Source organism: Mycteria americana, chromosome 2 (genome assembly GCF_035582795.1).
Source record: "Mycteria americana isolate JAX WOST 10 ecotype Jacksonville Zoo and Gardens chromosome 2, USCA_MyAme_1.0, whole genome shotgun sequence".
Classification (NCBI taxonomy): Eukaryota; Metazoa; Chordata; class Aves; order Ciconiiformes; family Ciconiidae; genus Mycteria; species Mycteria americana.
In genome coordinates, this window is record NC_134366.1 from 38,878,052 (window position 1) to 38,892,321 (window position 14,270).

At 41.0% G+C, this 14,270-nt stretch overlaps 1 protein-coding gene across 11 annotated transcripts in view; it reads left to right on the plus strand.

The window, feature by feature from the left end:
• Positions 1 to 14,270, plus strand: part of CREB5 (cAMP responsive element binding protein 5) — a 263,313-nt gene that overhangs the window by 84,167 nt on the left and 164,876 nt on the right. For all 11 annotated transcript variants that reach the window (XM_075493075.1, XM_075493084.1, XM_075493080.1 and 8 more), the window contains one exon: positions 2,009 to 2,181. In XM_075493075.1, coding sequence (XP_075349190.1) covers positions 2,009 to 2,181 — 173 coding nt within the window. The remainder of the gene's footprint in view (positions 1 to 2,008; positions 2,182 to 14,270) is intronic.

Genomic DNA, 14,270 nt, shown 5'->3' on the forward strand with positions numbered 1-14,270 from the left:
GTCAGTATCACATATTGATAGGTTTTAATTGAAACGCATGCATTTAATATAAAGGGGAAGCTTTAGGAAGTGATGATGCTAAAAGATTTACTTGCAGATGGATAGATTATTAGACCTGGTTTTGCAAAATCTTGTAATGATCAAAAAAGTCAGTGTAGTTTTGAATCCTGAACTAGATTTGGCTATATATATATGTATAATTTTTTTTTTAACAGAACAGTTTTTCATCAGAAAACACTAATCCATTGAAGAAGCGACATTTTTATAGGAATGTGGTAGGTGAGGGAGAACTTCTTTTGGAAGAGATTCCATGTATCTAAGGTTATTCTCTCATTTTGCCTGATGGTCATGACATACTACTGGGCTATGAAAAATTACTGTTCAAGTCCTTGGTCTGGCTTCCTCTTGCAATCCATGCTCCTAAGTGAATACTGGCTGTTCTGCTGCTGGACCTGATTCATACTGTGTAAATTATTTACCGGAACAGGAATTCAGAGCTGGGTCTTCTTCATACTGAGTGAGTGGTCTAACCCTGTGTCTGTAGGCAGCACCTCTGCCTCTTTATATGTTTATGAAGACTGGAGCAACTCCTGTAAAAGAAGTGGAGAGAACCCTATGTCCATAGCAGCCTGGGAAATCACCTGAAATATATGAGTTGGGATATAGGAGGATGACAGCTAAGGCCTTTAGTGTGGGTCTTCTAATTATTGGCTCCTTTTCCATAAGGGATGTCATCGAAAGGGTTTATTCTTGTTTTGGTTCAGAACGCAATCTTTCTTTTAGGTCTGGGATTCAATGTGTTGTCTGCCTCTCCGTTCCTCCTCATTTGAGCAGAGCTCTGAGTTTCCTTTCTCACCAGCTTTATCTATCATTATCCTGTGCTTTTTATGTGTTTCCTAGACAAATTGGCTCACAAATTGGAATTCTGAATGAAATTTAACTTTAGTTTCCAATCCTGAGTATTGCAGTGGTCAGGAAGATGCTTTGTTTGAGTCTTGGTGGCAGAGTGTGCATGTAAAGGTGGTTTGTTTTGGTCTTGTGTGCGTTCCCCCCCCCCCCCCCCCCCCCCCCCTTTTCCTCAGCCTAGCATGAGGTGATAACGGAAAGTTTCTTTTCCTCTTACAATCTCTAACAGTCCACACGTTGATGCCCAATAAGAAAAATAATGCTTTCAAGGTTACCATATTTTTCATATGTATACACTGTGGGTTATCTCTGGCTTAGGAGTTTTGTTTGTTTTTAAATGTGGGCCAAGTCAAACCCTGTGGTTTAGCAGCAGTGTGTATTGTGTGTGTAGGGATAATAGGAGAGAAATTTTATTCCAGGGTTCCTTCTTCAGTAGTATCCTGGTCTCTCATGGCTTGTTTGCTCTGTGGATATGAGTTATCTGTGAACTTTTTTTTTTTTAAAAGAACTTTTTAAGGGCTCCAACTTACCTGAAGCAGAGGTTATATATGTGCAAATACAGTGCTATTATTCTAGGCCTCTGGGATATTATTGCTCTACAAAATATATGGAGGCTAATAGAAATGGCTGTTTCGTGACGTACCACGTACTGTTTGTTACTTTGAGACTATAAAACTTGATTTGCTTGTCAGTCTAAGCAGACCTAGTACACAGTAAACAACCCATGTAGTAAATCAAGGTGCCATGCACTCACCACAGAAGTAATTTTCAAACAAAATATATATTGCGTTCAGTTAGGAGAATATGTGCTAAATATCCCCTTTATAAATCACGAGTCAGAATCACAGAAGGGTGATTAGTCAACTTGCAGGTATTTTTCCATTTATATTGCCCTGTAAAAGTAAATAGTTATTTTTCATTTCTTTATCGTTGTTGGTTACAACAAGATCTATTGACTTGGGATTTACCAGGAGCCAGTAACTTTTCATATTATTGATACTTCCAGATTTCTAATTGTATTCCTGTAGAAGACAAAACAAGATAAGACATTTATTTCTTTTTCATTTTCCCCCACCAACCCCCATTTCCCTTCTTTTCACAGAATATCTCCATGCATAACACAGTTGGAGGAGCAATGGCAGGACCTGGATCTCACCAGCTGACAAATACAAGGATGCCAAACCACGACACCAGCGTTGTGATTCAACAAGCCATGCCGTCTCCACAGTCCAGTTCGGTCATTACGCAAGCACCTTCCACGAATCGACAGATTGGGTAAATCCATTTCCATTTCCTCATTTCTCCGGTTTTCTGGCTCCAGCAGCTGCATGTAGGACCGGATGTTGTCTTCATAGTTCTTAAGGTTCAGTTGCACGCAGGACCAGATGTTGTCCTCGTGATTCTTGAGGTTACGGAGCTCGCACTTGATCCTGCCAGCATGCGGCAAGGACCCCTGAAACATGTGTTGCGAGCTGTGGGGGAATGGCCAGGCTACTACATCTACTCCAGACCTGGCACTTTGGTTCAAAAGGGACAGAGTGCTGTACTTGCAGGGAAGTCCTGCTTTCTCCTTCCAGTTTTCTGTTTTTATCTGCTTACATTCAAAGTTTGTGTTGTTTCTATAACTGCTCTGGGAAGAAAGAGTATTTCTGAAGCTGATCCTTTCACTTCCTTCAACGGGAATTCTGAGTGCTCAGTGGGATTAGGCTATTTCCTAGGTACTCTGTTTAATTGAGGAATGCTAGAAGACAAAATAAAAAGACCATCGAGATAAATGGAGTTTGGCACAGCTACCTCTGTGAGCAGTTGCTCAATTTGTGATAATGGATCGATATTTATTCCCACTGATTGACAATACGGATGCGTATTGGTTTGAATGCCAATTGTGTGCTCATGTTTGGAGAGCTGCATGTACAAAAACATACATGTCTTGTACACTCGGTTACTACCAGCAAACATGAAGTCCTTATAAGTCACAATAACTTGTTTTTAATTATACAGAAACTGCCCAGATGGTTTGAGGGTACAGTTTTTCATCACACAAGTCTGAGAATTTGGGGGGTTTTATGCATGAAAACGTGGATAAAAAGATAAATCAGTGGACTGAGAATGAAGCAGTCTAGATTCATTATCTGTCATTTGTAATTTGGTCACATCCATTATATGATAAGTGCAAAAGCAGTCTCTGTCCCCAGTCATTGTCTAAATAATTGATGAGCATCTTGCAGTCTCTTCAGAGTAAAACCAAAAAGTGAAATCCTGGCATTGAAAACTCAAAATCCAGTTATTCTTGAGTTTTCTTTCAATATTCCTGATGGCTGGGGCATATAGACCACGGGCTCTTCATCTCCCAGTGCCATGGTGGCAGGGATGGCCCGTGGCAGGGATGGCCCATGGCACTGACTGCTCTGTAAGGGTTACCCAGCCACACACAGGACATGGATTCCAACCACTGCCCCAGTTTTGTGCTCCTGGCAAAGCTCCTCCACTTTCCTTTTTACTACTATTTCAGGATTTGGTTCTTAATATAGAAATCTGATAGTATGGGTAAGGTAAACATATTTGATTGATGTGCCTTTGTATATGTTATGTATTGACAAAACACAGCGTTCACTGAGATTCACGTGCAATACTGTTCGCCTGTGAATCCAAGAAAGTTGTTGTGTTATATATGTCCCATTCTGTTCAAAGACAGGGGGCTGGGAGAGAGGAAGGGAGGAAGAAACAGTTTCTTTTTCAGTTTTAGAAAGAAAAACAGCTAATGCCATTATTTGGGTTAAGGATGATTAAGCTCCTGTTCAAATTGTGACTTAATAGGTCTAGTGGTAATTATGATCCTAATTAAAAACAAAAAAAACCCCAAACAACTTTTAATACTCAGTGGTGAGGTGTTTTATATGGGACTGTACTTGGCTTCCAAACAATTGTTTCTATATAATGAGAAAAAAACTGCATGTGGTTTTGCAAGACCCTGTCAGTCAGGTTTTAGGTTTGCATTGGTTTGGGGCCATGGTGATTAGAATCTCCAAAGTTAGAGGGGTTGAGGATAAAAAGGCCTGTTTCCTAGTCAGTGGTGAGCATCTCGTTTGGGAAACTTTGTCATGACATATCTTCATTCTCCCCTGTGACTGAATCACACAAATGTTTCCTAAGTCTTGAGTCTAAAGCTGCTCTATTGGGAGGCAATTGTCAGCATTTTAGTCTCTGTGTGAGTTGGTGTGTGAATGAGACTTATGGTGTGACCTCCAGCATACTCTGTTCCCCATTCTTCCTTCTTCCTAGGAGGTTTTGTTTTTTGTTCATGGTGTGTCCTAGGAGATAATTGCTGCATTTCGGACTTCATCTACTTGCCAAAGTGTTGAGCATCCTTGTTGTTTGTCTTCTTTTCCTTCAGCCTTTTCCCTGTGGTGCCTGTTTTATTTATTCAGAGAACATGTCTTCTCATTTCCATTTATCTTCATCTTATCCTTCTAAACGTGCTAAGAATTATATCCAAAACTCATTCATGAGGAATACAGACTGGACAATGGCTTCGATATTAGGCAACTGAAGAAAAATCCAGATGGATGCAGAAAATGTTTGAGTTCTGCAAAGTTTGGTGGTTTTGGTTTGGCCTTACAAAGTTTAGATGATTCAGCTTTTTAACAAGCCCACATTCCGAGGTGCTCAAATCAGTGGGTTTGGGTTGGGTTCCCCCCTTTTCTTTTTTTTTTTTTAAAACATCTGAAGCTGCCCCAAAGGGTAGATGAGTCCTTACCATGGAGAATTGTGCCAGGGAATATGCCTTTTAATGAGCAATAAAAACAGCAGAGAGCAACTGGGTAAAACTCTCATTGAGCTAGTTCTGTAAGAGCAGGATCAAGCCCTAAAGGTTATATAGAACCATCTTGTAGCAATATTCTGATTTTTATCACAACCGCAAATATTTTAGTGTCAGACTATGGCCAAGCCACCTGCAAATGTTTGTGATGGCCTTACTCCAATGAAAACAGGGAACAGCAATGAAAGTCTTCATTTAGACCCTGCTTGTAGGCTGTGCTCCAGTAACAGAGAATGGGACCCACCTGTGCCCGCACACAGCTCGTTTCATGGTGAGGAGTGGGCGAGTTCACAGCAGCTGATGTTCCTGAGGGATGTAATTTTTCCCTACATTCTTCTCTCCTTCTCTTTTTCCTCCCTCTCCCTCCGTCCCTCTCCCTCCTTCTCTGCCTCTCTCTTTTTTCCTATCCTCTGGCTCTGGGGGCTTGCATATAAAATCAGATACTGACACAAGGCATGGGAAAACATGACAGAATGAGTGTTGTTGGGCAAGCCTTACTGGCACAGTGTATATACACACATTGTTTCAGGTATTAAGCTTGAGCTACTACTGAACAGGCATCCAGCCAGATTAATCAGAAAAAGGGAAGAGCAAGAAGGTTAATAACTTAAAAAATAAGACAGGGTGCAGTCCCACTTTCCTCCCACCGTGTACCTGGTCGAGAACAGACAGCTACATTATCATTACAGCAAACTGGCAGGTTGGTATAAAGGTCCCAGATAGTATTTATGTGGTGAGGCAGTCTCTAACCTCCTTGCCATCCCCCCTCCCTCCCCCCCAAGCCTTTAGCATGTGGGAGGAATGCTGTGACTAGTAACTACTTGTGCTGATGAAAAATCAGTTGAGGAACACTTAGCAGTGAAGGGTGTCTTTGGCTGATTAATAGCACATCATTTGGAGATAAGATACATGGAAGAAAAGCAGTAAGGCATATGGAGGAAGGGGAGAAAAAATGATATAAGACATACATTTGTCAAAGGTATAGAAAGGCAGATAAGCTGAATCAGCTCAAGATATGGGACTCTGAACTAGGCTGTACAATAGCAGTGTTTGTCGTCTTTTTTTAAATAACTCCATTATTTCAGTGACTGAGTGTTCAGCAATGTATGTGAAAATTACGGTCAGACAAATTGGTGACAACACAGTACACTGGTTGCTTTATCTGGGCACGTCTTTTGCTAGGTAAGATGTCTTTTTCCGACCAGCAAAGACTCTAGGTGGCTGGAGCCTAACAGCTCAGCGTTCCTGGAGAAAGTAACCTGCTGCTGTTTTTCAAGCTAGTAGCAGACATGGCTAGTAATTATTGCAGCTTGAAACTCCCTGATACAGCTCTGTAGCTGAAAGGGAACACAGGAGGATTCAGGGTTGTCACAGATCCAGCAAGTTGTTAACACTCTACTAAATGGAGAGGGAGATGTGAGTCCAGTTTCAGTGAACTCAGGCTCCAAAGTGGACATAGAGCACTAACTATGTGATATAGATTATCTGTTTGCAAAGTGTTGTAGAACATTTTAATCAAGATAAGATGGTCTTCTGGCACAGCATCAGAAGGGAAAAATTGCAACCACATTTGATGAAATGCAAGCAGGTAGGAGAAGGCAACAAGAGGGATTTGGAAGATGCCTCTGGTGCCTTTATGTACTGAAGAATCATGGTACCAGTGGGAGGACAGCCTTTCAATCCCCACATGCAGCATTCCTTTTAACACCTATGCATTTCCTTCCTGTTCTTCTCTCTTCCCTCTCATGATGCCATATGTCTCTCTCTGTTTCCAGTTTATCATCTTTTCATGGGGTTGAATGCTTTCCAAACAGAGGGTCATGGAAAATGGAGCAGTCATGAAAACTGCATGTAGTGGGACTAACAGAGGTTTGGTGACACAGTAAAGAGCAGACTCATTGTGACTGGCCTTGGGGATTTGGAAAATGAAAAAAACTTCTCAGCTGGAGTCTTAACCTGAGGGACCCGAGATGGCAGAAGGACAGGGCTCCTCTCTGGCAAGCACGGGAGTTTTACCATAGCAGCAAGCTATCTGAGACTGCAACTGCTGGTTGACTTCTCAAGAGTATCCTGCTATCATCCTTTATAGCTTGAGGAAACAGAAAAGACTCCTGTAAAAGACATTCGTGGCAGAAACCCTTCCGTAATGCAGCTAGTTCTGGAAGGCTCTTGGAATAGGCTGGTAACTCAGAAGGGTCTTTGTACATGCCAGAGAAAGTCTCTCTTTAAGCTCCTAGTAAGTTGGAGGAGTGCGTGGCATCAACGAGGCCATGGAATGATGTGCTTTTATTAAATTCAAAGACCAGTTCCCTTTCCAGGAAACCTGGGGTAAAAGCCTCTCTTCCAACTCATGTATTTGAGGTGAAGCACCACAGTATGTTGTGAGATGAGAAGAAACGTGCAGTGAGAGACGAAGTATCAAATGACCTCTCGGTTACTTGATCAGGTCCATTCTGTAGCCTTGGTGCCCAGGATGTAACAACATCAGTTAGATCACTGGAAGGGGAGGAAAAGGGAGAGGTGGGAAGAGGGAGCATCTGACAGTGTCGTTCTGTCCAAATATTTTTGTTTTCTGTCTTTGTACTCAAAGTTGGGCTTTATTCCCCGTTTAATGCTCCTGCTTCTTTTTCTTCTGTTTATGCTAAGACATGTTTTCTGTAGTCCCTTCTGCTACACTGACCTTGGCCAACCTTAACATGGAATCCCATCAAGCCACATGTGTGCAGTAGCCACAAGTCTCTGGGAAGCTCAGTTGAATTACTTAGGAAATTGTTACAAGTGAGCCATTCACAGAAACAAGTTGTCTCGTAGCTTGTGGCTAGTAGACAGGGTGATGTGGGAGAAAATGGAGTCTGATAGATGGATCCTTTCAAGCCATTTCATCCCTTTTAGCTAGCTGCTTCCCAGGTCCACACGTTGACCTGCAGACCGAACCGTGCCGCTCTGCGTGTGACGTTTGGAAGCTCTGCCTGCTCCCCAGCCTCCCCTGTTGTTGTTTGCATCGGCATGTTCAGGAGCTGCTGACTCAATTTCTCCTGACACTGCTGAGTCAGGAAGAAACAGAGCAAACAGCACTGGCCTGTGTGTCAGACACAGCACAAAGGGGTGATTGTTCACAACATCTCGCTTCTATCCCCAACCACATACGCCCGTGCCTTCTCAAAAACTCTTTCTTGCTGTAAGGTCTAGGGAGGGGTTGGAAAGTACTGACATATATCAAGATGACTTTCAGGGGACTGAAAGGAAGATCATTAGCCAGGTAATAAATAGCCTGTCAACGAGGAATGGAAGTGGTTTAGTGTGTTTCTTATCTGACTTGAAGTCAACTGTTATCCTGAAAGTTATGCGCTTGTTATACATGTTGGTTAAATTTATTAATGAACGCAGTATCTTATGCCCCATACTTTCTACTTGACAAAAGTCCTAAGCTTATTAGAAATGTTGCTTGTTCACAGCAACAACACCAAAAAAAAAAGCATCAGGGATACTGTGTGACTTGCTGGCCACTGACTCTTATTAGGATGGCTGTCTTTCGTTATGAAGAGAGACCAGCCCTCTCCCCATGGTTGTTTCAGATAGGTAGCGAAACCACACTCAAGCCAATTCTTATCTAAGCAGTTTTGAAGAAACAGATCATGATGTTTCCGTTCTGGAAAGCTCATCCTGCCCAAGAACTATAGGAAAGCGAAGTCAGAACAGCGTACTGCACCCATAACTGCATCTGAACAGAAATAGCAAGCTTTCATAGGCATAGGTTGGCTCTCACATCAGAGTAAGCCATAAATAGGACTGAAAAATGATATACAGAACTTGGAGAATAGGGCATTGATTGCTTCATTTTAGTGGTTGGTATCTCTTACGTACCTCCCACATATATATATATAATACACACTGTATAAATCTTCTTTAAAGGTGTCGTCAAAATTTATAGTCAGAGCTTCTGATTTATATGACTCTTTGAACTGAAACAGATGTAAAATCATTTTCGGATGGAAGAGGAACTCAGAGTTGCAGTGGGTTTGATGCGACAGATCAAGCTTTCCTAGACCAGAAATTATCATTAGAGCTCTGTACAGCTGAATCACATAGCTCTGCTCTTCATCACAGGGTTGCACTTAACATGCCCTGATGCATGATTCCAGCGTGTGTTCTATCCAAGTGTCAGCCTGTTTGACAGGTAACTAAGCTGCGGTAAAACACTAACTCAAACAATATAGACTTTGTTTGGTGTAAGGCTTTTTTTTTCTTTCTTTCTTTTCTTTTTATTTAAGAGAGTAATTTGCAGGTTCCAGAGAAAGAGCAAGCTTTGGGATGCTGCCTCGCACCATGTCAGTTCAGAGAAAGGCTTAAATGTTTGCTGGGGGTGGCAGAATGGCTATAATGATGGAGTAAAAAGTGAAGACCTTTATGTGCAAAGAACTCTGAAAATTTAGTTGCTCACTAAGAAGTTATGTTTGTATCTGTTTCAGTAAGGGAATAGGCATTGATGTGGTGAACAGAAACCACTTTGATTTTACATGGTTTATCTTTCCAGTGTATTTTTTGAATGCTTTCAAAGGGATATAAAAACATACTGTAAGTTAGTAAACTACTATAAGTTAGTTAAGTGTTAATGTTTTGTTTGGTTGGGTTTTTTAAGCTGGTACCTGGCTGAAAACCAATGACAACAGTTCATAGAAAAATGCCTGGGGGAAGACACAGAAATTATAGGCTATGCGTAAAGTGTATGGATCCTATTTTACCACCTGTAAAAGTAGGCCTCCCTATTAATTGATGAGTTGAGTTTTAGAAATCAGTGGTATAGTATGGTCCCATGTAAGGCATATATATGGTTTGTTTATACTCATGGACAGGCCAAATATGCATTTGAAAAAAAAACCCAAAAACCCAAACCAAAACCCCAGTATAATTTAAATCAAAAGCATGGATAAATAAAAGCATGGATAAATCTAAGATCTAAGATGAAAACATCACCAAATTTACTTCTTTTAAAAAACTGAAATGAAGCTTGATTTAGAGGGAAAAATAATTTAAATAAATCTCATTTTGGAGACCTTCTAGCAAAGTTCCACGGGGTAAATCATAATTTTAAATTCTCTTAGCAATGTTTAGTAACAAATTGCAGGGAGCTGGTGACTGGACAGAACCTGCAGGTAGACTGAGAAGAGTTTGTTTTGATGAGTGCGGGAAGAGTGTTCCTTGGAAGAGGAACAAATTAGAGAGTGTGTTTTAGAAACGTTTGCTCCTATGAGCATCTGTATTCTGCCAAGAGACTTTTATTCTCAGCTCACATAAACGGAGTGGAGTTTTGCCAGTAAAAGAAGGGGTTGTGTTACTCCAGTTGTAGGATCCAGGTCCTAATTGGTTTATGAAATGAAGGGGGCAATCTTTGAGCTATTACCAGCTTCCTCTGCTGCAAGTCAAGTGAATCGCAGCTGTTCTGATAGGGTCCATAAAAACTTGGCAAGGTAATAAAATGTTTTCAGTGGACAATTCTCCAAATGAGTGAAATCCAAATCCCTCACTTATTACAGTCTTTAGAGAATTGTATATACTTGCTGGGGAATTTTGATTTCTATTATGTTGCTTTTATCTAGTTCTTTAACCATAGCGTCCAGGCTGACCAGTGCTGTAAATGCAAAGGGCTCAAAGTAACATTCTCACTTCTTTTTAACCCTACAAATTGAAATACAGTGTGTACATATCAAACATTTGATAGAAGAAAAAAGTTGTGCCTGTTGTTCATTTTCTACATTTTCTTGCTTGTGCCTTTATACTTTTCTGTCCTCCCCATCTCTTGCTTTTTTTTTTGCGTGAGATTAAAAAAAAAAGGCACAGTTAGCATCAAATGATCCTAGACAGAAATTCTTTTGGTGCTTCTAGTCCCATGATTTCTTTAATGAAAATAGTAGCTTTTGATCTCCGTAAGTTTCCTTCAAGCAACTTAAAATTTTCTAGATCTGGTCAGAAGTCAGGTATGTTAATCCTGACTTCTTAGCAGAGCAGTTGTTCTGAATAATTTGTTCAGCTCGTGGCAGTTTTGAGAGTGATTATGTACATCTAATAGTCCCTAAAGATTCCTGGCGTGGGTTCAAGTACAACCTGACATTTTTGGTATCATTGTATATGTTGAGGAATTCACAATTTTCTGTGAAGACCATTCACTGTTCATTTAGAATTCTGTTCTTCTCAGCATTAAGCATTTTTATTTAGGGCCTGGATGTCTTGAAACATACCTTCCCCCCCCCCCCCCCCAAATGTCTGTGATTTCCCAGGCAAAGACAGAATGACCCCACCTTTGAAAGTAAGGTGACCTGAAAATTATACAAATAGAGAACATCATAATGAGAAGTTTCTTAGAGTAATGAATTGGGTTTCCAGGTTGGTTAAATCTCAGCTGACTGGGCTTGAAGCTCACACTGCTGTGAGCACCTACTTTCACACCTGTAGCTGGGCATTTATACAACATATCATCAAAGCTTCTCCCTTTATATTAGCCCTCATATGGCGGGTGTTGCTTGTCTTATCTTAGATAGGGGGCTGCCTCTGGTGTCTAGAGAACGACCATGCCACTGCACTTCAGCTGCAACGTGCTGTCTGGGCAGCCTCTGATCTTAAAGGAGTGTGACTAGGAAGCAAGTGCTAGCTACAGCTGAGTATCTGGCTTCCTTTTCTGACAGGTGGTTTCTCATACCGCACGTCCCTGGCTTGTAACGTGCAGTAGGGTTGTCCCACATATTGCATAGGAAGATGTTTAAGAGATGCACAGATCTGAATGGGGATGCTCTCTAGGGGCACCTGGGCAGAGCTGGATGCAGGAAGCTTCCCTGACATACTCATAAGGTAAAGCTTGCGTTCTCAGCAAGCGTTTTTGCGCTGTTACTAGAAACTGCCCCTGGAGAGATGAACTGCTGACTTAATGTGCCTGAAGGACTCTCTCTTTGGATATGCTGGACTTCATTAATTCATTATCACTGCGAGTTGTTGATGTAACTTTTTTGGGCAGCGCATGAAAGCGGGCAAAAGGCAGCACTAGTTTTTAGATATTCAGTCGAACAAGAAGGTCTGTCAAACTCAACGGGCTGTTAATAGATGGCTGATCCTGGTTGAAATACTGCTACAACATTTGAAGAAATGAACTGGAACTGGTAAAGAAAGAAGACCAAATCTGAACCAATTTCCTATTATTTCGCTCAGTTTGTGCTTGTTTTGAGTGGTTTCATTTGTTTGAGGTTACATGGCACAGGTATTAAACTAAGTTCATGCTGAAGATAGGTGGTCAGTAGATTATAAAATCAGAGCTGGTTAATACATACACCGAATAGAAGAGCTGCGTGGAAAACTTTACCTCCTTAGAATTAATTTCCTTCTTAGCCTGTGTTAATTTCTTCTTTTTCTGCCGTCCGTTCCAGGCCCACAGAAGAATAAGACATAGAGTGTCTTTGAATTGTTTCTGATCTGTGGGAAATAAAATAGGAAGCAGAATAATATTTCTACTGTGAAGTAGCAAAGAAAGCTGGAAGAAAGCAGCTAGTGCGTTCCCTTTGTGCCATGCTAAATGGATGTGGAGAAAGATAGGAATTCTGGGCTCCACAACAGGGAAGAAAATCCATGCTTGCTTCCAAATTTTCCCCTGGCCTCCATATAGTTCTGTTGTTCCAATAAGAAATTTGTGACTCAGAGGATTTATTCAAAATCTATATAAAACATAATAGGCAAAGTTCATTCCAGAAGCCATCAAGTGAAACTATATTTCTCTGTGGGGAAAGCTGGGGTCCCTTCCAGTCTGGTCTTTTTCTGTACACAGCCTAGTAGCATGGAGCTTTTTGTTGCATGTTAATGCAACTTCAAGGGTTGTGGGGCCCTAACTCCTATAAAGCAAATGCTAGAAACAATATTGGACCCAAGCAGAACCCATAAATGCAGAGGGAAGCAAAAACCCTTATATAAAAGAAAACAGGGTTTGAGAACAAAAGCAAAAATCCACATTTCAAACCTCAAAGGAAAAAAACCAATTTTTGTTTTGGAGGAAATGTCCTTGGAAATATTCAATTTTCCTTATGACCAAGTTGGGAAGCTGTAAGATGTGTCCTTGAAGACGGTGTAAATGACTCAAAGCCAAAAAAACTATTCCATGTTGACAATAAAAACCCACCACTGAGGTATACATTTCCTTCTTACTCCTCCTGCTTGCCCATTATACGAACAGGAAAATAGAGACACTCCTGCCATGTTTACAGGCCCTGCCTCGTTATTTGTATGATGGACAGAGAGCTAAAAACTGTATTGCCAACACTGCTTATTGGAAAAACCTGGAACTAATTAAGGGACCTCATTTGTTAGCGCTCATACGTTCACCGGTGGAAATTACTTGGGAGAACAGTTCTACCAGGAAAGAACAGTGCTCTGTAATAGAACTGTAGAAAAATGACAAAGGCAACAACAGCTTTGGGGGAATAGGATGAAAAATATTAACCTAAAAAAACTTTACTACCTTGGCTTTGAAAGTAATTTTTTTTTTTTGTCTTCCAGTGGGGAAAAGAGAATGTTACTTGCCTGAACTAGATGATGACTTGTAGTGTTTCTCCTTGTTAATGATTTACTTACTTGAATGAAACTTATGAATTGCAGTGGAAGTTTTAGTTGAGTAATTTTCAATATTGGGTTATTTTATTACGGGTCTGCTGAGTGTTCCTTTCTACGGTGTCTTCTTCCAAGAGCTATGAGCACTGTGAATCATTTTCATGGTATTTTTTCAAAATCGAGGCTGTGCATTCCAAAACCAAGAAAACAAGCTACCCAGGCAAAGGGACTTTTAGTATTTCAGCACGCTACTCCCTTTCTCCCTACATTTCTCCTGAGCTGTCTGCTTAATTCCAGATCTGCTCCCACAAGCTGACACAAGTCTTTGTTTACAAGTTGGGTCACAGGAGGTAAGTATACCTGTTGTACAGTGCCGCCTTTGTTGTTGCTGAGATGGGCTTTTCTGGATGGGAAGCAGCAGTGCTGTTGTTTCTCCCCAGCAAGACATGTGGCACAACACGGTGCAACAGAGAGGAGAGTTGATGAGTAAATGATGAGTCATTGTCATTAAGGCAATAAAGTGTATTGTCAAACAAAAAAAAAAAATCTGAAATCAGTGGAAGATCAATCTCTGAAGATTTCAGGCTTTATTGTAATTTCCGTTTGCAGTTGCTTCTGTATCATGTAGTGTGTGTTGGATGCATTCTCTGTTTTGACATTTGCTGTGACAGTGTAAGATATACATATGTACACATGCTCCTGTGGTTTGTTTAGGCTACGTGATCACTTATGGTTGCACCTAGCTGCTCTCCTTCCCTCCGGTTCTCTAGTTTTGCAGAGTTGCAAGGGGACATGATCTTTTACTACAAGTTCTGACATTTCCACTCCCAGTTCAGTGGTGGCTCCGGGGTTCAAACTTGCAGTCTGAAAGTGAGCTAGGCTAAGGGGCCGTTACTGTCAAGAATAAAGCCATGTACTGTAACTGAGTGTAATCAGTTTGGATCACATTCGCAGATTCTTT